The sequence below is a fragment of the Malus sylvestris genome, chromosome 6 (genome assembly GCF_916048215.2).
Source record: "Malus sylvestris chromosome 6, drMalSylv7.2, whole genome shotgun sequence".
Lineage (NCBI taxonomy): Eukaryota > Viridiplantae > Streptophyta > Magnoliopsida > Rosales > Rosaceae > Malus > Malus sylvestris.
In genome coordinates this window covers 21,942,971-21,968,753 of record NC_062265.1, presented here as the reverse complement: position 1 = coordinate 21,968,753, position 25,783 = coordinate 21,942,971, and the positions used below count along the sequence as shown (strand labels likewise).

The window sequence follows — 25,783 nt, the reverse complement described above, 5'->3', positions numbered from 1 at the left end:
GAAATCTTGAGCGTTCAAATATGAGGGGAGGAAAGAGGAGGATAAAGAATCCTTGTCTATGTTAAAATCAATACCAATTGAAATATGCGAACAAAAATTTTCAACCAAAAAAAAACATACTAACAAAAAAATGATACAAAATTTCTATGAAAGATGAAGTCATATGTATATTACCAACATACAAAATTGGAATAAATACAAGCAAGCAAATTAACAAATGATTGAATTCCTAGAACCCAAATCTCGACAAACAAAATGATTGGATCAATTCCTAGAAACTAAACCCCAAAATACAAACTATACCAATATCATTAACAAAAACACCACCAAAATAATCATCATCTGCATACTAAATCCTTAACTGTCTTATTCTTCAAAACAAGAACCATGGTGCAATTCATATCAATAGTCTTCCTCTTCTTCATAATCTTCATCAAATGCACTCTCCCACTAATCTTTGCATAGCTGCTGATGTTCAAAAATCCAGAATTAATCTCACTCCCTAAACCACCATTTTGAACGTCCTTAGGCAGCCTATTTGACCTCACTTCAATTCTCAGGTTCACCTTCCGAGTCCCTCTCGCTTTCACGCTACCCTTGGCAAATTTAGCTTCGCCGACTTTGAACTCTCCATACCACAAGCTCGCGCTGCTGCCCTCGAACTTGTACTCCCCGAAGTTTTTGTTCTTTATGGCCATCTGAGCAGATAACGTTGCGTTGAACGAAGCCGCCGGAGAACCGGTGGACTTGAGAGTTTTGATCTGGACGGAGCTGAGATTGAAACCGGGGGATTTGACACGAAAAACAACCAAAGCAAAGACGAGGATGATTATGCTTTGGAGGACGATGCCTGCAAAGACGTAGACGAAACATTTGTTGCTTCTTTCTCTGCGTATGGCTTTGAAAGTAGGGTTTTCTTCGTCGCTTCTGCGGTGTAATCTGGATGGTGCTAGTGGCCAGATTTGGCTCTCTTGATCTGCCATCGTTTTGGGGGCTTTAAGAAAATATTGTACTAAAATGTAAAGGTGTGCTAAGTTTGGTTAAAGAGTTTTGTTTAATCATGGGGTTTTTATAGTGTGGAGTGGGGAGTGAGTGGGGTTGTCGTGTTTAATATTTCAAGCTTAGAGGATAAGAATTGGTCAGTCATGGCCTACATCCGTGTCGACTCTTGATTGTGGGATTTTATTTTATAGTTTTAGTCTTGTATTTTAGGTGAGGTTTCACTCGAGTCCTGCATTTTCATTTTTCTCTAGTTTAGTTCTGTAGTTTACTGATTGTTTTAAGACAGAGATAATTTTAGAGTGATGTTTTTTTTTTCCTTAACAATACGATATTTTTATCAACAAATTTAGCACGTTCGGAGGCACATGCGAAGTGCTTTACGCTTGTAAAAAGTTCAGTAAAAATAGGGGCATTTGATATCATGTCGGTTTTCGTTTTTGTTTAATATTTTACTTCATAAAAATAGAGGGACTCTGTACGAAGGCGTGAGGAATGAAGAGTAGATGAAATTTAGGGAGTTTGTGGAAAGAGAATTGAAAGAAAATATAAGAAAAACTGGAAAAGAAAACCTATTAAAAGGAGCTTTCTGTTCTCCTTTGTGTACACTTCCATATAGCCATCCCTCTTTTCTCCATCATATTTCACCTTTAGAAAAAACTAAAAAGTAAAACCTAACAATGAGATGGTCATCAAACTATTCAACTAAAATGAGATAGTCATCAAAGTTTCTAATTTTTTTTTTTCATTGCACATACTACTGAGTGGTATAAAAAAATCATCGTTTTAGATCTTAGACTTAAAGATCAAATTAATCTTGCAATGGTTATTTATTGCATAATACTCGGACGTAACATTGAAGCTAGCAGGACCTCAAACTCTCTTAATTTATCCTTATAAATATCACTCATTTGCTAAATTCATCAAAGTAGTTGACAAACTTAAGTCATTGTCCTTGAATAGGAGAAATTAGAAATGCTAGCTAAAAGTGCGAATATTAAAATTTTAGGGCTGTATTAATGAAATTTTATCCAAACTGTAAGGACCAGGAAAGTAATTTAACTTTAGTTATATAATAAACAGCATTCACAATAGGTCCAGAAACAGAGATATTTTTAATTTTAATTTGTGTGAAATAATAGTTCACAAGTTGAATTTGTAGGGCAACCCCGCAGTGCTTTATTGACGAGTTCAATAAAATAATCTGGGAAGCCGCATTTTTTGTTTCATCACTTAATTGATCTTCCAGAGCACAAAGTTTTAGTCAGAATGTCATATGATAGAGTTGCGATCGACTTCTTCTGGTCCAAATAGGTCCTTAACTATTCAATCATACTTCAATAAAAAATGACTAAAAGCATGCATGCCTGAGAAATTTCAATGAGACGTACATACTGATGTAAGAACCCACAACTGATTGTGTCCTTCAAATCGCACGTTGCTGTTTTACCAAATCCTCTCTCGGACAGACAACTAACAATTAATTTATTTTATATTTTTGACAAAATATAAAGTACATATAAAACTGAATCAATTGATTCTTTCCAGGTTTTTAGAGGTTCTATCATAAAAGAAGAAGAATTCAGAGGATAAAAGGTGAACAATGTGGCTCTGATACTAAGAAGAAGTTAAGGTTTTATCATAAAACTAATTGGCATTATGGGTAGTAGCTCAACTACTTATAAGCAAATGCAGGGTCTTGTTGGATGTTGAACTCTAATCCAACGACTAATAGGTCAATATAGTTAATAAGGATTGATGTGGAATGTAGGTACAATTAGGGTTTAGTTAGAAGTTATAACTTGGACTCCAAGTAAAGTATATAACTCGGTTATAATTGGAGAATAAGGGCTCTTGATACTATCCTATTTGGACTGAGATTTGGTAGATTGTATCCTTGTACAATAAGGAATTCTAGTGCGTGATTATGGGAATGCGCACTAGGGTTATAGTAGTATAAATACCAAGGGAAGGTCCTTGCATACACCACCGAAACATAAACTCAGAGAACTCCCCATAGGTTCAAGTAATACAGTCGTGGTGAGTATGCAGAAGACCCTCGTCTAGTTCTGTTCTGGTCTACTTGTTGCAGCCTCAATGCTCGTTGTGCTTAGAATGTCTTCACAAGGTTAGTTGTTAGAATTAATGTAGAATTATGGAGAATAATCCGAATAATGACTTTGAGGTACGACTTGAATTGTTTCCTTAAAGTGTTATTTGCCCCCACTCGAATGAGTTTGCTAAAGGGTTCTTGGCAAATCACTTCCAGGATACAACAAAGTATGGAATATTCGATTAGCAAAACCGAATTATATTCCCTTTAAAATAACTAGAAAGAAATTGTATGAATGTGATGAAGAGAGAAAAGAGAGCAAATAAATTATGTAGACAACAAATTTCTGAATGAATCTCTTCTACTAATGTTACCAATATATATAGAGAGAATTGCACCTCTTAGACATATCTTTTGGTTTTGGGTGTGTCCTCTCACCATTAGATACAACTGAACATTGCAACAATATGAAGAATGGATATATCTGATACAAGAGGCGTAAAGGAATGCAAACGTAGGGGATGCATTATGTCTTTTAGCCAATAGAAATAAAGGTGCACTGTTTCATTTCAAAAGGTGTGAGAATGTCATCCCGTCAAATAGCCCCATATATATAAATATATATGTTATATTATATTATATTCTTAAAATATTCAACAATCCTTCCCTATTTTAAGAATATATATATAGAAAATAATATTACAACAATTATCTCTTTATAATTATCACAAGCATACCGATATAATCATGCATACAATAAAGGTGTCTTTCGAATTAAACCTTTAATTAGTGTAAGTGATTCAAAGTTATAACGAATGCGATGGTGACCTAAGTTTAAACCACCTATTCTTATGTTAAAACCGGAATCACCACACACATGATTATGTCTTATTTCCTTAAAGAAATTTCTGAACTAATTAAGCACTATTATGGCCTTGTGCTTCATCCTGGTTTCATGAACATTTACAAGAGAAAACCCAACTCTTGGCAGAAGCGGCACCACTTCTTATGTTCATATAGGTGAGATTCCTTCCCATGTCCCTGCTACTATAGACATAACTACAAATAACCTCATTAAGAGTTAAAACTCATCCTCCTAAACGTAGCAGTCTTGCACTGATCATCCTGGAATGAGCTATATATAATAATTTTCAGTGCTTGCACAACCACTTAACAATAACTTGTTATTACCCATTAAACTTTTAAACTAGTGATGTTCTAGACAAAGTCGGGTTACCATTATTGGTGGCTAATTTTCAGTAAAGGGTTTTAGCCCCATTCCACTAGATGTACTAACTACCAAAGCTCTTGAAAGTACTTTCGTTAACGGATCCGCCAAGTTATTACTTGATTTAACATAAACAATATTAATAACTCCATCAGTTATTAATTGCTTGACATATTCATGTCTCAAGCTAATATGTCTAGACTTTCCATTGTATACCTTATTGTATGCTCTAGACAAAGTAGCTTCACTATCACAGTATAAAGAAATGGATGGCATTGGTTGTGGCCACAACTCTATTTCCAATAACAAATTTCTAATCCATTCCGCTTCTTTACCTGCTGCTGCTAATGCTATAAATTCAGATTCCATAGTTGAATGTGCTATACATGTTTGCTTCTTCGAAGCCCAAGAAATTGCTCCTCCGGCAATTGTAAAAATCCACCCTGATGTGGACTTATTATCATTAGCACTTGTTATCCAACTTGCATCTGAATATCCTTCAAGTACTGCTGGAAACTCAGAGTAAGTTAAACTCAGGTTTATAGTTCTTTTAAGATAACCAAAAATTCTATTTATTCCTTTCCAATGAGCAGTACCTGGATGACTAGTGTATCTAGAAAGTTTGCTTACTGCAAATGCGATATCTGGCCTGGTACAATGCATGGCATACATTAAACTTCCGATTACACTAGCATACTCAAGCTGTGCAACAGACCTACCAGAATTATTAAGCAAAATCTCACTAGGGTCATAAGGGGTATTTGCTTCTTTTATTTGTATATGCTTAAACTTAAGAAGCAATTTTTCTATATAATGTGACTGACACAAAGCGTAACCTCCACTATGCTTCTTTACTTTAATTCCCAAGATAGTATCTACTTCATTCAAGTCCTTCATCTTGAATTTTGAATTTAGATACTCTTTAGTTTCAGATACACCTTTCATGTTTGTACCAAAAATTAGCAAGTCGTCGACATATAAACATATAACAACACCATAATCATTTGTGAATTTAGAGTATATGCATTTATCAGCACTGTTATGTCTAAATCCATATGATAAAATGACAAAATCAAACTTTTCATGCCATTGTTTTGGTGCTTGCTTCAATCCATATAATGACTTTACTAATTTACAAACTTTCTTTTCATTCCCAGGGAGAACAAACCCTTCTGGTTGTTCCATATAGACTTCTTCATCTAAATCACCATTTTAAAAAACCGTTTTCACATCCATTTGATGCACATGCAAATTATATAAAGATGCCAATGCAAACAATATTCTAATTGATGTGAGCCTAGCTACTGGTGCATATGTATCGAAATAGTCTATTCCCTTTTTTTGCTTAAAACCTTTGGCAACTAGCCTGACTTTAAATGTCTGAATAGACCCGTTTGTATTGTATTTTCTTCTAAATACCCACTTACAACCTATTGCTTTTGATCCTTGGGGCAAGTCTACTAAAACCCATGTCTGATTAGATATTAATGATTCAAATTCATCATCTATAGCCTCTTTCCAAAAGGCTGCATCTCTTGAAGTCAATGCTTCACTTAGACTTTTAGGATCATCCTCAACATTCAACAATATGGGTATTTTCTTAAGAACCTTTGTTCTATTTCCTTCAACTAAAAATACAATAGATTGAGATGAAATAAAATCAGAGCCTAGAGTCTTTTCTTTTCTTACCCTTTGGCTTTTCCTTGGTTCATTAACAGTTTCAGACTGTTTTCTTTTCTCACCATATTTACGCTATTGGTCTTATTGGCATATTCCTCACTTGCTTTTCTGTGTCTACAATCACGAATGTAATGGCCTTTCTTTCCACAATGGTAGCATACACAATTTGCATTCTTTTGATTGTTGTTGGAATTAGTCTTCTTAAACTTCCCTTTGTCAATTTTGACTTTGAAGTTCTTTTTATATTTGTTTCCTTCGACAATGTGAACTTTAGAGAAATCTTGATTTGCAAAATTTTTATCACGATTTCGAGTTTCCTCTTCAATTTGAATACCCTTTTGCAAATTCTCCAAACTAATATCTTCCACCATGTGTAGAAGTTTCTTTCTATAGTTATTCCATGTTTGGGGTAATTTTTTGCCATAATAGCCCCAACTATCATAGGATCCGGAATAACTATTTTAAGTTCACGAAGCTTTGAGACCAAGACCAATAATTCATGAACTTGGTCTAGGATGGGTTTGTTATCAAACATAGTGAATTCATAATATTTGAACATTAAAAATTTATCGGTATCTTTTTTTTCCGTTGTGTACTTGTGTTCAAGTGCTTACCAAATTTCTTTTGGAGATTGTATGTGTGCATACAGGTCATATAAACGATCAGATAATGTGCCCAAGATGTGTCCTCGACATACCAATTCATCTTCTTCACGCTTCTTTCGATCGGCAACTATATTGTCCGAGTCTTTGTCACTTGGTTCACAAATAGGCTCCAATTTCGGGTCCAACACATATATGACATTTAGAACAGTAAGCATGAAACGCATCTTATCCTTCCATTAGGTGAAATTTGATCCATCAAATTTGTCTAACTTGTAGACATCTTGATTGATAATCTTCAAAGCCATGTTATCAGATTTGTTATCCAAGACGAAAATAACACTTTAAGATTGTTAGAATTAATGTAGAATTATGGAGAATAATCCGAATAATGACTTTGAGGTACGACTTGAATCGTTTCCTTAAAGTGTTATTTGCCCCCACTCGAATGAGTTTGCTAAAGGGTTCTTGGCAAATCACTTCCAGGATACAACAAAGTATGGAATATTCGATTAGCAAAACCGAATTATATTCCCTTTGAAATAACTAGAAAGAAATTGTATGAATGTGATGAAGAGAGAAAAGAGAGCAAATAAATTATGTAGACAACAAATTTCTGAATGAATCTCTTCTACTAATGTTACCAATATATATAGAGAGAATTGCACCTCTTAGACATATCTTTTGGTTTTGGGTGTGTCCTCTCACCATGAGATACAACTGAACATTGCAACAATATGAAGAATGGATATATCTGATACAAAAGGCGTAAAGGAATGCAAACGTAGGGGATGCATTATGTCTTTTAGCCAATAGAAATAAAGGTGCACTGTTTCATTTCAAAAGGTGTGAGAATTTCATCCCGTCAAATAGCCCCATATATATAAATATATATGTTATATTATATTATATTCTTAAAATATTCAACATTAGTATTATGGTGTTTTAATGTTTCATGAACGTATTAAGTCTAACAGTTGGTATCAGAGCCAACATTTGTGTGATTAAAATCCCTAGAGAACTAACATACATGAAATCATGCATGCAATATGAATGAACTGATGTTTTTCGAGTTTTGATCCTGTTTCTTTTCCGCTGCTATATTTAATGCTTGCATGCATATGTATATATAAAGTTTTGAGAAAGGCTATACCTGCATATTTATAAGAACCTTGATACAACTAATATTGCATACATTTTAATGCCCTTTAGTTTAGATTCTTGTTATGTTTTTGAGTGAATTTAGCTTGTTTCACTTAGTTTTATGTTTTTCTTAGATTTGAAGAGTGAAGATGAAGAAAGAAGAAAAAGGAGCACTTTTGCGATTGAAATGAGTTTGGCATGCTGGAAGCAGAAGTTATTTGTGCAGATTATCCAATTTTACGGATTAAATTGTACTTCCTCAGAACGAACCAGTTGTGAGCCTTGTACCATTGGAAAGATAAGTTAGCTTTCAGAGGAATTTTATGGTTTGTGATTCCGAGTTTCCTAGAAGACATTATAGTGATTCTTGTACCAGACGTCGGTCAACCAAGTCTACGCGGAAATTGCAAAGTCTGTTGGGTTTTTCAAGTCATGATTCAGTCGAAGCCCAAAGCCCAAGATAGAATGTGTGGAGCTGACTTTAATCCTATTTCAAATGGGTTTGAAGTAATTAATTGGGAAGTTTATTCGCCACATCATCAGTCATGCAATACAAAGGATATCAAAAGACCTAATTATGTGAGGATTTGTCTACTATATAAAGGGGGTCCAAGGAGCACAAAAAGAGGTGGCAGCAAGGAACAAAGCAAGAACAGCAGCCACCGACCATCTTTGCTATCCATCTTCATCATTCGGAAGTTTTTCATGTTTTTAAGATTTTTAATTATGTTTTCGTATTCTATGAGTAACTAAACTCATTTTCTAGGGTTAGGATGATGCCCTAGCATGGATGTTTATGGTTTTTAATGTTATTCATTGGATTTCTAGTTTCTTTCAACAATCACTGTTTGAATTGTTACTTTTTGTTTGAGTTCTTTGATTAATCACCTTAGAACTTTGCATCTAGTAAGATTGGAAGATGAATTTGAGGTTGAACTAGCAATATAATTCAATTAGCTTCTTGTGGTTAAGTATGGTAAATTACATTATTGTTTGACAAAGAATAATGGTTTGCTTGGTTCCCTTGTTTTCTAGAGCGTAAAGAGTCCTGCTTGTTAAATTTATGCCTTAACCAGGTAGACTGCATGTTAAAATATACGATCTCTGCCTGAACTACGAGAGAATCATTCACTTAAGGAAAACTAAGGTTTAATATGCCTGACAAGGACTTAGATACGGGAATTATCATCTAAAGAATCGAAAGATCCATTGAATGCATTGAAACCTAAACTAGATTGCTTGTGGTTGATTCCGAATCCCTAGACTTTTTCATCAATTGCCTTAAAACACAACGTTTTCTTCTGTTTAATTTTAGTCTAAATTTAGGTTCTATTTTCGTTTGCTTATACAATCATCAAACAACAAACTTTTCACATCTTTAATTGAATTATTAATTAAGATCAAGTCTAGTCTGTTGTCTAAGTTTATATTTTTGTGGTTGCGTGTTTTCCAGATAATTATATTCAGTTTAATTTATCAAATTGGAGATTGAATTAGAATCCTTGTGGGAACAATACTTGGACTTGCAAAATGCTAATTATGACTATCTTGTGCACTTGCAAGTTTACACCAAACCTCGACTGACTATGGAACTAATTAAGTAATTGCAAACATGTGCCATTATTACTTCTAGTGCTATACATATTGTTTGTACCATACTTGACCAATCCCGCAACTACTGAGCATCGGTCGACGTTATACCGTCAAGAACCTAGAAGAGTTTCCCTACAACCAGGAAGCCAATCATAGCGCGACACATGTCGACATCAGAAGCCAATCATAACGCGACACGTGTCAACATCAGAAGCCAATCAAAACACGACACGTGTCAATGTCAGAATGAAACTAGAAACTCTCTTCTATAAATAGAGATCATTCTCTCACAATATTTCCTAATGTCATTTGTACTAAATCATTCACTAGTACTCACTGAAGGAGAGCTTGAACCTATGTACTTGTGTAAACCCTTCACAATTAATGAGAATTCCTCCACTCTGTGGACGTAGCCAATCTGGGTGAACCACGTACATCTTGTGTTTGCTTCTATGTCCCTATCCATTTACATACTTATCCACACTAGTGACCGGAGCAATCTAGCAAAGGTCACAAACTTAACACTTTCTGTTGTACCAAAGTCCTCACTGATTTTGTGCATCAATATTTTGCGCCGTCCGTGGGAACGACACTTATTCCCACTCTCTTCAGCTTTGTTAAGCTGGTTTCCACCATTCGTACACTCTCTTTTGACCAGGCATCCCTCTCCAACATGGGGAGCGAAGGAAGCCACAGCACACAGAATGACACCCCTCTTGCACTGAGTGTGAAGCAACGAAAGAAAAAAGGAAAGAGGGTTGCTCTTCAAGCTAAAGTCGATGAGCTAAAAGCTCAAAACAATAAGATAGCAATGAAGAATGAGGTCTTCCAGAAACAATATGAGAAGCTCTTTGAGACGCTCCACGAAACTATACATACTCAAACATGCGAGCTTGTTACCTCTGTGGACATCAACCATCATCTGGGTGCCTCCCAAAACGGAGGGTCACCTTTCTTCGATATGGGTATCCCTGATGAGGAATGAGCTAATCATCAAAACATTGATCAATATGAGACTTCTCTCAACCTAGCTGCTTCGACCCGAAGCAGGAGAAGTGGAGGAAGACACCTCCTTGCAGAAGGGTTGGAAGGATCGAAAGCCGTTTATTGTGACTGCCGAGACTTCCTAAAACAACGTCAAGAGAATCCCCTCCACATATGCTCGAAGATCAATGACCTAAGGGTTTCTGAAAGACTCGGTCCCCTCCCACGACCCAGGCCAGCTGCCAATTTAAGGAAGGAATGACATGTTGTAGAGGAACATGAAGGTGCAGCGAACTCTAAGGTATTCCGATAGACTCGCCCTAGAAGTCAGTACGGCAAGTCCAAGGAAAAATCACACGCCCTTGCTCAGACTTTCCTACTTCCAAGAGGCGATGGAGACTTACGAAAGGAAATCCCAGTGGTACATGACTCAACTCAAGACCCCCTTGTCCTACAACTCCTTGAGGAAGTAAACAAGTTGAAGGCCGAACGTCAGGCTGAGATACCTGACTGGAACCAACCTAGGCTTGGCCCTCTCACAAAGAGGATCCTTGACACCCCATTCAAGCGAAGACAAAACAAAAGCTTGGTTTACAACTCTATACTGAAAGGGATGACCCAATTGAACACCTTAACCTCTTTGAGTCCACCATGGCATATCGGATGCACACCGACGAAGAGTGATGTCTTCTCTTCCTCTCCACCCTCTTTGGCGGAGCTCTAAATTGGTATTGTCGTCTTCCACCTGAGACAGTAGACTCATTTGAGGAATTAAGGAAATTGTTTGTCTCTCAACACATCTTTCAGACCGATCGCTTGCATTCTGCATATGACTTGTACACTATTCGCCAGAAGCCGGACGAGTCACTACAAGAGTATGCTGGTCGTTTCAGCCATGAGTATTCTCGCTGCACTGAGGCAGATGACAAGACCGCCTTCAAGGCCTTCACAGCAGGCCTACGTGATTATTTCTTTAAGTACATGATCAATGCCAACACTTGGAAGACTTACTCTAAGGTGATGGCACATGCTTACAACCATGCCTTCGTCGAGGTAATGACATATCAAGGGAAACCCCCCACAACCACCCCTTATCAGCAAGTAGGGAGTGGAAGCCAGATCCAACCAAATGAGAAGACCTCAACCTTCCAAACGGCAGCAGTGCCTCCCCTTGCCTTACTTAATACTTTGCCAAGTCAACAGACATATCAATCTCAGGGCAAAAGGAAAGATTTCCATCCTTACCAGTTTCATTTTAGTAAAAAGAGTAAGGGACACTACCGCGATAACCAAGGGTATCGCCATGATAATCCCCAACCCCAAGCATTCAACACAGTGGGTCAAACACGTGTTAGGATAGCCCCTACCCCGAGGTATAAGGCATACACATCTTTGAACACCATATGCGTGGCCATTTACCCCAGCATAGCACACTTGATACCGAAGCCAAAACCGAGGCACCCGAATTACAAGCCCATGGAAAACACGGGCACGTTTTGCTGCTACCACGAGCATAATGGCCATGACGGCGAGAAGTGTATCACCCTTCGTGATCATATTGAAGTTTTGGCACGTGAAGGAAAAATTGATCAATTCCTTATTCACCTTCCAAGGGGTAACCGTAACCAACGCCAGGTAAATGTGATATATTCCATAAATGGTGGCACACCCATATCTAAATATCCCAACAGGGCCATCAAAAATAATGAACGAGCTTTAAGGTCTGGCCTCCAAGTGTTTCACGTGGAAGACATCAGGGGAGGTAAGTATCAAAAGCCTAACTAGGATCCAATATGTTTCTACCCTGAGGAAGAAAGAGGTATCATCTACCCTCACAATGACCCACTGCTCATGGAAGCTCACATAGCCAACTTTGAAGTACGAAGAATCTTAGTAGACATGAGGGCTTCGATCAATATCATGTTTGCTGAAGCTTTCAGGGCACTTAATGTAGTTGAACACTTGCTCGATCGCTCGATTTCCCCTCTGATAAGCTTCTCCGGTGATATCGTGCAACCTTTGGGGAGTATACACTTACCTTTCACCATTGGTACATGCCCTTACACAACTACCATTACCACTAACTTCCTAGTGGTTAATTGTCCAACGGCATACAAAGTCATCTTCGGACGCACATGCATTAATGATCTCAAGGCCATGATATCCACACATACGTTGTTGATGAAATTTCCAACCTCTATGGCAATGCTTACATCAGAGGAGATCAACTTAGTGCACGATCATGTTACAACACTTTGGTCAAGCAACAGCACCTGCCTGTGCCCAAGGAAACCCTTTCTATACATGACCAAGTCATAAAGACCAGCCCAGATGAAGCCAACTTAGATCTTCACGGTGGCAACAGTCAACCCGACGATCCTCGAGATGACTCTTTCACCCAGCAAACATAACCCGCTGAAGAGTTGGAGAAGGTCTCTATCTCAACAGATTATCCGGATCGCATGGTGAAGATTGGCACCACATTGTCACCACCAATTTGGTTGGCATTGATCTCTTTTTTGCAAGAGAACATTGAGGTCTTCGCTTAGTCATACGATGACCTAACAAGCATCTCTCCCGATATAATCTGTCATCGCTTAAGTATTGACCCCAAGACCAAGCCAGTGAGACAGAAGCGAAGATCCTATGACGCTGAACGGTACGAGGCAATTAAGGCATAAGTTGAAAAACTCAAAGGCATAAGCTTCGTCCGCGAAGTCAATTATCCAATGTGGGTAACAAATGTTGTCCTTGTTAAGAAGAATCTGACCAAGGAAAGTCTCCTGCTCCAAAAGGTCTTGTGAAGAATGTATATCGATTACACTATCCTAAACAAAGGATGCCCGAAGGATAGCTTTCCTCTTCCTCTCATAGACAAACTTATAGACTCTACGGCAGGGTGTGAACTCCTGAGCTTCATGTATGCTTACTCAAGATACAACCAAATCCTCATGAACCTTCCGGACTAAGAACACACAGCCTTCACTACTGACAGGGGACTATATTGCTATAAAGTCATGCCCTTCGGCCTAAAGAATGCAGGAGCGACTTATCAGAGACTGGTCAATTCAATGTTCACCGAACAGATTGGGAAGAGCATGGAAGTTTACGTTGATGATATGCTAGTCAAGAGCAAACATGTTGACCAACACATCACCAACCTATCTGAAACTTTCACCATTCTGAAGAGGTATTGAATGAGGTTGAACCCCAACAAATGTGCCTTCGGTGCAGGCTCTGGCAAATTCTTAGGCTTCATGATAAGCCAACGAGGCATTGAGGCTAATCCTGAGAAGATCAAAGCAATCCTCGACATGAAGGAACCGGTAACTTCAAAAGACATTCAGAGCCTTATTGGCAAGGTGACAACCTTAACTAGGTTCATCTCTAAGGCCACAGACAGATGTGCTCCTTTCTTCAAAGCACTTAAGGGAAGTAAAAAGTACATTACATGGACTAATGAATGTGCGGAAGCATTCAAGAACCTCAAAGACTACATAAGTAAAGCCATTTTGCTCTTCAAACCTGAGGTTGGTGACATTCTCATTATCTATCTGTTGGTATCAACTTCAGCCGTAAGTTCTGCTCTCATTCGAAATAATAGTAATGTCGAACGACTTGTCTACTACGCTAGCAAGGCCTTACAAGATGTGGAGACACGATACTTCAACATTGAGAAAATAGCTCTAGCATTGGTCATGTCTGCTCGAAAACTTCGCCCTTACTTCCAAGCACACTCCATCATCGTGCTTACTAATCATCCTCTTCGACAAATACTCCAAAGTCCTAACACTTCCAGGCGAATGATCAAATGGGCGATAGCATTGGGTGAGTTTGACATCTCCTACCAACCAAAGCCAGTTGAGAAGGGCCAAGCAGTGGCAGACTTCATCGCCGACTTCACATATCCTGTTGACATTGTTTCTACGCCTAAAGAAGTGGTTTCATTACCCTCGGAAGCTCAGAAAATAGAACCAACAGCCCCAACATGGAGTCTGCAACTTATAACAAGGAGATAGTTGGATTACCCTGATTTATAGATTCCTTGCTCATGGCAGCCTTCCAAATGACAAAGTCCAAGTTAAGCAGATTCGATACAAGGCTACCCGTTACTTGATCATTAATGACCAACTCTACAAGAGGGGTTTTAACCTACCATACTTAAGATGCCTTACACCCGCAAAGGCAGAAATTATCTTTCGGGAAATACATAAAGGAGTCTGTAGAGATCATGCTGGATCTCGATCCCTAGCACACAAGGCTTTTCGCCAAGGATATTACTGGCCAACACTCCACCAAGATGCCATAAGAATATCTCGCTCATGTGATAAGTGTCAACGCTATGCAACTATTCTTCACTCCCCTCCCGAGCCGCTCACTCCTATGATCAGCCCTTGGCCTTTCGCCCAATGGGGACTTGATTTGATCGACCCAATGCCTGCAAGGAAGGGTAAGGTCCGCTATGCAATCGTTGCAGTTGACTACTTCACAAAATGGGCTGAAGTAGAACCCTTGGCAACCATTACTGAGGCAAAAATAGAAGACTTCGTATGAAAGAACATCCTTTCCAGATTCGGCATTCCCAATGCGATAGTCACTGACAACAGGCAACAGTTCGACAACAACAAGTTTAGGATATTCTGCTTTAAGTTCAACATCAACTTATGTTTTGCCTCCCCAGCTCATCCCCAGTCTAATGGACAAGTTGAAGCCATCAACAAAATAATCAAGCGAACTTTGAAAACCAGCTTGGACAAGGCTAAAGGTTGTTGGCCAGAATTTGTACCCCAAGTTCTTTGGTCATACCACACTTCGTATCGGACATCAACAAGAGAAACCCCATTCTCACTTGCCTTTAGTATAGAGGCAGTTGTCCCAGTTGAGCTTGAGCAAGCAACGTTCCGAGTCCAGAACTACGTGCAAAGCGAAAATGACAAATAACTGACCTTTAACTTAGATCTAGTTGAGGAACACAGAAACCAGGCTCACTTGAGGAATGTCGCCTACAAACAGTGCATCTCCAACTACTATGACTTAAGGGTCAAACCTCGTTCTTTCAAAGTGGGGGACTGGGTATTGAAGAAAAGATTACTCTGCGACAGAGTCCTGAGTGAAGGAACACTTAGTCTAAACTGGGATGGACCGTTTGAAGTTGTTAGCATTAGTCGCCCTGGCTTCTACAAGCTTATAAGCTCCAATGGCAAGACCCTTGGCCATCCATGGAACGCTGATCACTTGAAGTACTATTACAAGTAAACTCACATTGTACAAGTGTTAAGCTTTAGCCGTTCGGCATCCTATGTAACGAAAACTATTTGGCATGAATTCAATAAAGAGGTGATTTAGACAACTCGATCCTAATCATTTTACATTCCTAGCAATGAAACACTGGGGTTCAAAGCTTCAACATAAATGCTTCCAACATGAAACAAAGTCTAAGTATATGTCAACAAGACTATATAAATAAACGAACCGCTTCACAGTATAGTCGTTCAATTATACATTCCAACATATTCATACATAAGCCAACTGTGCTTTGAAAGGGTTTAACATATTTTGTGTCCTTCGACACTTGCTACAATGTGCCTAGACACATTGCCCTTATTCTCATTAACTAGGTGATGAAATGTGAAGAAGGAACTCATCTTCATGCCACCAACCAGGCGATGAAATGTATAACCAGTACTCTCTTTCATACCACTAACCAGGTGATGAAATGTACAACTCGTACTCTAATATCATTTGGCAACTTACCACTCATGCCACCAAACAGGTGAAGAAGGAACTCATTTTCGTGCCACCAACCAGATGACGAAATGTACAACCCGTACTCTAACATCATTTGGCAACTTACCACTCATGCCACCAACCAGGTGAAGAAATGTACAACCCGTACTCTCCTTCATGCCACCAACTAGGTGATGAAATGTACAACCCATACTTTAATATCATTTGGCAACTTACCACTCATGCCACCAACTAGGTAGAAGGAACTCATCTTCATGCCACCAACCAGGTGATGAAATGTACAACCCGGACTCTCCTTCATGCTACCACCAGGTGATGAAATGTACAACCCGTACTCTAATATCATTTGGCAACTTGCCACTCATGCCACCAACCAGATGAAGAAGGAACTCATCTTCATGCCACCAACCAGGTGATGAAATGTACAACTTGTACTTTCCTTCATGCCATCAACCAGGTGATGAAATGTACAACCCGTACTCTAATATCATTTCTCAACTTGCCATTCATTCCACCAACTAGGGGAAGAACAAACTCACCTTCATACCACCAACCGAGTGATTAAAGCAACTCACAATTCATTCCACCTACCATAAGACGAGTGGTACAACTTGTACATGTGAACTCCTAGCATTCACAAATAATAAAAAACCCTCAAGCTTGACAACTCAACTAGGGGAGCACTTATGCCAAACAAAAGTTATAGTCACCATCAAAGCCTTATTGCAAGCCAACAACAACTTCAGTGCATGGCATACGAAGATCAAGCTATTCAGCCCTCTTGCATCTGCTTCAAACATTTGCCCACTGTAACAATGCAAACACTACAACTCGTAGAAAGCTTCATACACTCTTGATCAAGACTGTGTGAAGCAAAATCAATTTATGGTGCCAACAAGAGCTTCATCAATGAAGGGCAACCACAATTCTCAAAAGCTTCACACACTCTTGATCAAGACAGTGTGAAGCAAAACCAATTTATGGTGCCAACAAGAGCTTCATCAAAGGAGGGCAACCACAATTTTCAAAAGCTTCACACATTCTTGATCAAGACAGTGTGAAGCAAAACCAATTTATGGTGCCAACAAGAGCTTCATCAATGGAGGGCAACCACAATTCTCAAAAGTTTCACACTTTTGATCAAGACAGTGTGAAGCAAACCAATTTATGGCGCCAACAAGAGCTTCATCAAAGGAGGGCAACCACAATTCTCAAAAGCTTCACACACTCTTGATCAAGACAGTGTGAAACAAAACCAATTTATGGTGCCAACAAGAGCTTCATCAATGGAGGGCAACCATAATTCTCAAAAGCTTCACACACTCTTGATCAAGACAGTGTGAAGCAAAACCAATTTATGGTGCCAACAAGAGCTTCAGCAATGGAGGGCAACCACAATTCTCAAAAGCTTCACACACTCTTGATCAAGACAGTGTGAAGCAAAACCAATTTATTGTGCCAACAAAAGCTTCATCAAAGGAGTTCAACCACAATTCTCAAAAGCTTCACACACACTCTTGATCAAGATAGTGTGAAGCAAAACCAATTTATGGTGACAACAAAAGCTTCATCAATGGAGGGCAACTACAATTCTCAAACCTTCGAAGCAAATTTAAGACTTTTCGAAGCAAATTCAATTTATATGGTTCATCCAAACCTTTAACTACTACAAGATGTGGCTTGCATCACAATCTCTTGCTCAACAGTGTGGAAGTAAAATTTGTATATGTTGTCTCTCCCACATTTTCAAATTTCTAGTTTCCCAAAAAAAAAAAGGGAAATTCAACAAAAGATTCAAGTCCAAAGCTTCACCAACAAAAACTTCATCAATGGAGGACAACTACAAATTCTCAAAAGCTTCACACTATCTTGATCAAGATAGTGTGAAGCAAAATCAATTCATGGTACCCAACAAAAGCTTCACCCATAAAAGCTTCACCAACAAAAGCTTCATTAATGGAGGACAACTACAAATTCTCAAAAGCTTGACACTATCTTGATCACGATAGTGTGAAGCAAAATCAATTCATGGTACCCAACAAAAGCTTCAACTCCAAAGCTTCACCTACAAAGCTTCAACTCCAAAGCTTCACCTACAAAAGCTTCAACACAAAAGCTTCACCCACAAAAGCTTCAACACAAAAGCTTCACCCACAAAAGCTTCAACACAAAAGCTTCACCAACAAAAACTTCATTAATGGAGGACAACTACAAATTCTCAAAAGCTTCACACTATCTTGATCAAGATAGTGTGAAGCAAAATCAATTCATGATACCTAACAAAAGCTTCAACTCTAAAGCTTCACCTACAAAAGCTTCAACACAAAAGCTTTACCCACAAAAGCTTCACCTACAAAAGCTGCACCTACAAAAGCTGCACCTACAAAAGCTTCACCCACAAATGCTTGACACACTATCTTGATCAAGATAGTGTGAAGCAAAATCAATTCATGATACCTAACAAAAGCTTCAACTCTAAAGCTTCACCTACAAAAGCTTCAACACAAAAGCTTTACCCACAAAAGTTTCACCTACAAAAGCTTCACCTACAAAAGCTTCACCCACAAATGCTTGACTCACAACAGCTTGACCTACAAAAGCTTGACCCACAAAAGCTTCATCGACAAAAGCTTCACCTACAAAAGCTTGACCCACAAAAGCTTCACCCACAAAGCTTCACCCACAAAGCTTCAACACAAAAGCTTCACCTACAAAAGCTTCACACTATCTTGATCAAGATAGTGTGAAGCAAAATCAATTCATGGTGCCCACCAAAGCTTCACCTACAAAGCTTTAAAATATATATATTTTTTTTCGGAAATTCAAAAATTCAAAAATTTGAAAATTTGAAAATTCAAAATTTGGAAATTCAAAAATTTGAAAATTAAAAAATTCGAAAATTCGAAAAAAAAAATTGCCTAGGCCTCCTCTTCTTTTGGCCTAACAACTTTCATAACAAATATATATGAAGGAGGACTTTTGGGCTACCACTTAGAAAGGAAATGCCTCATTCGTCAACTCCCTCAACCGGAGACTTGGGGGGCTTCTACCATATGCTACTGCACCTTAATACTCAGAAGTCTCACGACCACTCAGTGACTTGGATTTTTCAAGTCTCCAACCGAGAAGTTTTCCTCACTCAGGAAATTAAGGGAGCACTACCTCAACATACATGCTTCACTCTCAAAGCTTCAACATACAAGCTTCAACAAAAAAAAAAAAAATTCAAAGAACTTAGTGAAGAAGGCCTTGGTGTATTTAACACAATATGTTGAAAAAAAGCAAAGCTTGTTTATTGATATCTCCGATAAGTTACAAATATATACATAAACATGAATCAAAATAAACAAACAAGAGGGAGCCTTCACAAAGGTTGCTCATGAGAAGTCTCAGCAGTCGACAGAGTCCCAGAAAGAGTAGGCACCGGAGGGTGATCATTCGGAGCCTCAATAGTGGGTAGAACCCCAGAAGGAGGAGGCCCCAAAGGTTGATCATTTGGAGCTTCATTACGTGGTACAGCCCTAGAAGACGAAAGCAATAAATGCCTTTGGAACAAACCCACAAACCTCTGATGATCAAGTAAAATTTGACCATCAGATTCCTGCAGATGGTCAAGCTTCCTCTTCATGTTTGTAGCATAGTCATGTGCGAGCATGTGCAACTGCTTATTCTCATGCTTGAGCCCTCTGATCTCCTGTTTGAGACTTATCACTTCAGCCGCCAATGATTCAACTTGGCGGGTTCGAGCAAATAGGTGTTGGGCCATGTTAGACACAGAACCTGCACATTGAACACTGAGAGCCAGAGAATCCTTAACAGCCAACTCATCAGATCATTTGGAAAGTAGTCTGTTATCTTTATGAGTGAAAAGGTTCCTGGCCACCACCGCAGCAGTCATATCATTCTTCATCACAGAGTCCCTAATGGTAAGAGGACCAGTAGGGGATAAGAAGGATGGGCGCCATATGTTGTCTTGAGAAGGCATGGCTGCCTCTTCACCAAAGTTCAAGTCAAAACGACGGTCGGATGGGCCAGACATTCTTAGAAATGATGAATGAGAAATGAGGTGCAATAAATCTCTGAAGTAAGGGGAAAATTCCTACAAGCAATAACTCTCTGAATGTACTTCTTACACATAATTGGTGCCCTTATAAAAGAAAGGGCAACAGGGTCGTTGGTTAAAAAATCGAAGAGACACCACTATTCGGATTCCGAAGAGGCACCACTTTCCACAAGCAACATCAGCTCTTTGGGTACCACAGATAACTTTGCCAATGATCTCTGACAAAGTTTAGACACATAAATTTTGAAGGTCTAGTTACCCTACTATTACCCATAAGGGTAAAGGAACAGCACCACTTCTTGATAACTAGAAAATCCCAATGTGTGTCAACCTCCGTGCTCCGTGGCAAGGCAGACTGGCAAAAATGCCCAACCTTTACTCACATTCGAGAAAACACTCCCAACAGGATTACTTTCTAAAAAATCGAGGAGAAACTCCTCTCTGAATCTCAAGAGTCAGACTCCCAACAGGATTGTTTTCGCAAAAATCAAAAAGGCACCGCTCCCCGAATCTTGAGAGCCAGACTCCCAACAGGATTATGTGCTAAAAAATTGAAGAGGCACCACCCTCTGAATCTCGAGAGCCAGACTCCCAATAGGATTACTTTCTCAAAAATCGAAGAGACACTGCTCTCCGAATCTCACGAGTCAGACTCCCAACATGATTGCTTTCTCAAAAATCGAAGAGGCACCGTTCTCTGAATCTCGAGAGCCAGATCCTCGACAAGATTGCTTGTTCGAAAATCGAAGAGGCACCGCTCTCTGAACTTCGAGAGTCAGATTTCCTTGGATAAAGCTTGTCTGCAATATTCACACGCAACATCAGCTTTCCAGATACCACAAACCACTTTTTCAAAGAACTCTGACAAAGTTCAAACACGTGAAACTTGCAGCTCCCACTACATTGCTATGACCAAGAAGGGTAAAGGAATAGCACTACTACTTGTTGTTAGGGAGACTCATATATATGTCGACCTCCATCCTCCACAACCAAGCAAACATGCAAATAAAAAAAAGTGCTCAACTTTTCTTCACATCCGAGATGGCACTCTCAGCAGAGTCTCTCGAAATACTCAGCTTCTTTTCCTCCAGATAATACCTCTGCAAACAAGCCACACCAAAGCAAGAGCATCTCATATCATCAGGGTTAAAAGCAAGAGTATCCCATATCATGATTTTCCTTGTCTTTTCCTTTGGCCTTGTTCTTACCTGCAAGATAAGGAGAAAAAGAGCAATCAGTCAGCACTTGGAATCAAGCTTCCAGTCAGGAACTGACTGCCTGGAACCCCTTGCTTGATTACTTACCTGGCATTGCTCTCGAGTACTCATCTTCAACATCTTATGCTTCGAGAGAAGATACCACATCTGCCTTAGGAACAGATAGGGCAAGTGAGAAGGATACAAGGAAGCATGTGGAGACAAGCGTAACAGAACACGTGCCGATACATCTACTACTTTGTCAACAGTAAAAGTATCCCATATCATCAGGGTCGAACGTACTCCAGATTTGATGGACTTGTTTTGACCCTCAAATTCTTGAGTCGGCCTTATACTCTGGAGGAAACCAGAAAACCCTCCAGCCTAGTTCAAGGATAAGCCTGTGAAAAGTTACTTCTTCAAAAGTAAAAGTGTCTTATATCATCTCTTCTCTATTTGCTTCTCTTTATCCTTGTTACTATTTACGACACAAGGAGAAGGAGAACAATCAATCGGAAGCGAAGTCGAACCTCCAATCCAGGTTGCTTGCTTGGAAGTCTGATTGTTTACCTTGTCTGTTACCTCTTTCGGCAAATCTCCTTGCTCAGCGACTTAGGGGACTCCTACTATAGGGTTTTGTATCGCACTTGACCAAGCCCGAAACTACAAGTAAACTTCAAGTGAAATTGATACATTACCTTGTGCATCTTCATTTGTTAAAGATGCCACATCTGCATATGAGATAGATAAGGAAAGTGAAAATGATACCACACTTTGGTACTTAGAAGTTTCGTGATTACTCAATGGCTTGGATCTTGCAAGTCCCCAACCGAGAAGCTTCCCTCACTCGGGAACTTAGAGGAGCACTGTTTGTACCATACTTGACCAATCCCGAAACTACTGAGTACCAGTCAACGTTATACTGTCAAGAACCCATAAGAGTTTCCCTACAACCAAGAGGCCAATCATAGCGCGACACGTGTCGACATCAGAAGCCAATCATAGCCCGACACGTGTCAACATCAGAAGCCAATCACAACACGACATGTGTCAATGTCAGAATGAAACTAGAAACTCTCTTCTATAAATAGAGATCATTCTCTTATAATATTTCCTAATGTCATTTGTACTAAATCATTCACTAGTACTCACTAAACGAGAGCTTAAACCTATATACTTGTGTAAACCCTTCACAATTAATGAGAACTCCTCTACTATGTGGACGTAGCCAATCTGGGTGAACCACGTACATCTTGTGTTTGCTTCCCTGTCCCTATCTATTTACATACTTATCCACACTAGTGACTGGAGCAATCTAGCGAAGGTCACAAACTTAACACTTTCTGTTGTACCAAAGTCCTCACTGATTTTATGCATCAACACATATATTCATAGAAACCCTAAAACTATCTACCATGCATAACTAGTGTAAGAACTAATTTTAGGCATAACTAAACTCAAAAATTGTTTGCTTCAAAGTCTTGATTGTTGAGCATGTCAATGATCGAAAGTTTTAAGGTTCATAGCATGCTGAAAGTTATAACATGATCAATGTTTTTTTATATGTAATTGGGTGAATGAAACACAACAAAATTGTTTCAGTAATTCAATAACTGTTAAAAAATTCAAGGTCTGATTGATCAGCTTCTATCAGTAGCCATAACAATAAGGGTTATATCCCAAAATAAAGGTGTGACTAATCGATATTGGTTCAGATACTGATAGCTCAGTGGGAACATATAAGATGCATGAGTTGTGAAAGTTAATTGCCAAACAAAGGTGTATGGCTTTCATGTTATACCATTACTTATGCAACTTATATATTTTGCACTGATACTGATTAAACTTGAAAAACCAAACAAAGGTTGAGTTGTTTTAGTTATACAAAAAATAGTCTTGAATGCTTATTTTCGTTTGCAAAATCTTTCAATAATTAGCTCCTGAATTCAATTCAACCACTCAATGGAACCAACTATAAAAAGTGGAGGCAAGATATTGAAATAACTCTAGGGCTCATGGATTTTGATTTAGCTTTAAGAGAGAATGAGTCAGCCAAGCCTGCAAATGATGCAACTACAGACAAGAAGAATGAATATGAAAAATGGGTTAAGGCTAACAAAATGGTGCTGCTGATAATCAAAAGGTCAATCTTTGACCTGGTTCAAGGGGCAATCACTGAATTAGATAATGCTAAGGCATATCTTGACTCCATAGAAGCCAAGTTCAAGGAATCCGAGAAAGCTGAAACTGGAACACTCATGAATACCCTTATAACCACTAAGTACCTTGGTGGTGATGTGAAAGAGCACATTCTTTCAATGGTTGATGCAGCTGCAAAACTTAATGCACTTCACACTAAGATAGATGATCCTTTTTCTAGTTTATCTCACCCTAAATTCCTTATCCCTTGAGTACTCTCAACTGAAGAGTACTTACATGGCTTAAAAGGAAAAATGGGACTTGAATGAGCTAATTGCCATCTGTGTGCATAAAGAGAAAAATATTCGACAAGAAAAAGGGAAGAAACAAGTCAATGCAGTGCAAAATGCTAACCCTGCAAATTCTCCCAATGAGAGACAATTCTCCATATAAAAACAATAAAAGGGGTCCAGGAAGAATCAAAAGGGGCAATAACCATCTGAGAGTGCATAGGGGTGTTGGAATAAAATGTTTCTTCTGCAAAAAGGTGGGACATTAGAAGAAGGAATGCGCTAGGTATAAACAATGGAAGAAAAACAAAGGTATGGTGCATAAAATTTCAGTTTGTTTTGAATCAAATTTGGTTGAGATATCTTATGATACCGAGTGGCTTGATAAGCAGGGGTACATTAGTAAGAGGGTGGCAAACAAGGATGATATTAATGAGATTGGTTTTTCAATATTTCGAAGTTCTGAGCTAATTGGTGATGGAATGTTGATTGGTGATATGTTCAAGCTTAACTGCAATATACCAATAAGTGTGGTTAACACAGTAAGGTACAAACAAACACTGACAAACAACACCTCGTCCAAGTTATGGCACAAGAGATTAGGACATATTTCTAGAGAGAGAATGCAAAGATTGACTAGAGAACAAATCCTGCTATCACTAAATTATAGTGATTTCGAAATTTGTACCAACTGCATTAAGGGAAAATTAATAAACAAGAAAAAGAAAGGTTTAATTAGAAGTACAAAGTTGCTGGAACTAATCCACACAGACATTTGTGGTCCTTTCCCAACTCAAACACATGATGGCTACAAGTATTTCATCACATTTATAGATAACTTTTCTAGGTTTGGGTATGTATACTTTGTTGATTGAGAAATCTAGTGCCTTTGTTGCTTTCAAAATTTATAAAACAGAAGTAAAGAATCAATTGGACTGCAAAATCAAGGTAGTAAGGTCTAATAGGAGTGTGCTATGGAGAATTTAGTGAGTTTGGTAGACAACCTAGTCTCCTTGCATTGTTTTTGCAAGAGCATGGAATTGTTGCTCAATATACCAATCCTCGGACCCCTGAGCAAAATGAGGTTAGTGAAAGAAGAAATAGAACCTTGATTGAAATAGTGAAAAGTATGATGAGTAGTTCGAAGCTACCTACTTTTCTTTGGGGAGAAGCAATCAAAACTACCAATTACTCGTTGACTAGGGTCCCTAGCAAGCCTGTTCCCAAGACACCCTTTGAATTGTGGACCAATAGAAAATTAGTGCTAAATCACTTAAGAATTTGGGAATGCACAGCAAAAGCAAAAGCATACAATCTAATGGAGAAGAAGCTAAACCTTAGAATAATCTCATGCTTCTTTATAGGGTATCCAGAAAGAACAAAGGGTTACAGGTTTTATTGCCCCAATCACACCTCAAGGTTCATTAAAACTAGGAAAGCCAAGTTTATTGAAGAAGTTAATGATGATCAATGGGAAGAGAATCTTGACTGGAATGAAGAGACCACAACACTGCAAGATGAAAACCTAGGTGATGCTATGACAGACGAAATTGTTGTGCCAACTCCAGTGCATAATGCAAATGAACAAATTGAAGAACCAATACAGGCTGCTCAAGAAGAAGAAATAGTTGCAGAATAACTTGTGCAACTGAACAACACACGAGATATCTAAGGAATGCACATTGAACCTATGCAAGTAGAAACCAGAAGATCCACTCGTGCAAGAAAGCCTGCAACCTCAAATGACTTCCTTGTGTATTTGCAAGAAGTTGAGTTTAATAGTCAAGAAGAAGATCCATTAAACTTTAAGATAGTAATTGAAAGTCCAAATAATACACATTGGCAAGAAGCTATGCAATCAGAATTGGATTACATGAATAAAAACAAAGTGTAGGAGTTAGTTAAGCTTCCACAAGGATGTAAACCAATAGGCTGTAAGTGGTTTACATGACCAAGAGAGACTCAAAGGGTGATATTGAAAGATACAAAGCTAGACTTGTAGCAAAAGGTTATACTGAATAAGAAAGAGTTGAATATAATTAAATATTCTCTCCAATCTCTACAA

General features: G+C 38.7%; 1 protein-coding gene across 1 annotated transcript; it reads right to left on the bottom strand.

Moving 5' to 3' along the window:
- Positions 1 to 141: 141 nt before the first annotated feature.
- LOC126625067 (late embryogenesis abundant protein At1g64065-like) lies at positions 142 to 1,057 on the bottom strand. Its single transcript, XM_050294137.1, has one exon. It carries the CDS (start codon positions 981 to 983, stop codon positions 339 to 341), a length of 645 nt encoding a protein of 214 aa, XP_050150094.1. The 5' UTR covers positions 984 to 1,057; the 3' UTR covers positions 142 to 338.
- Positions 1,058 to 25,783: the final 24,726 nt, after the last annotated feature.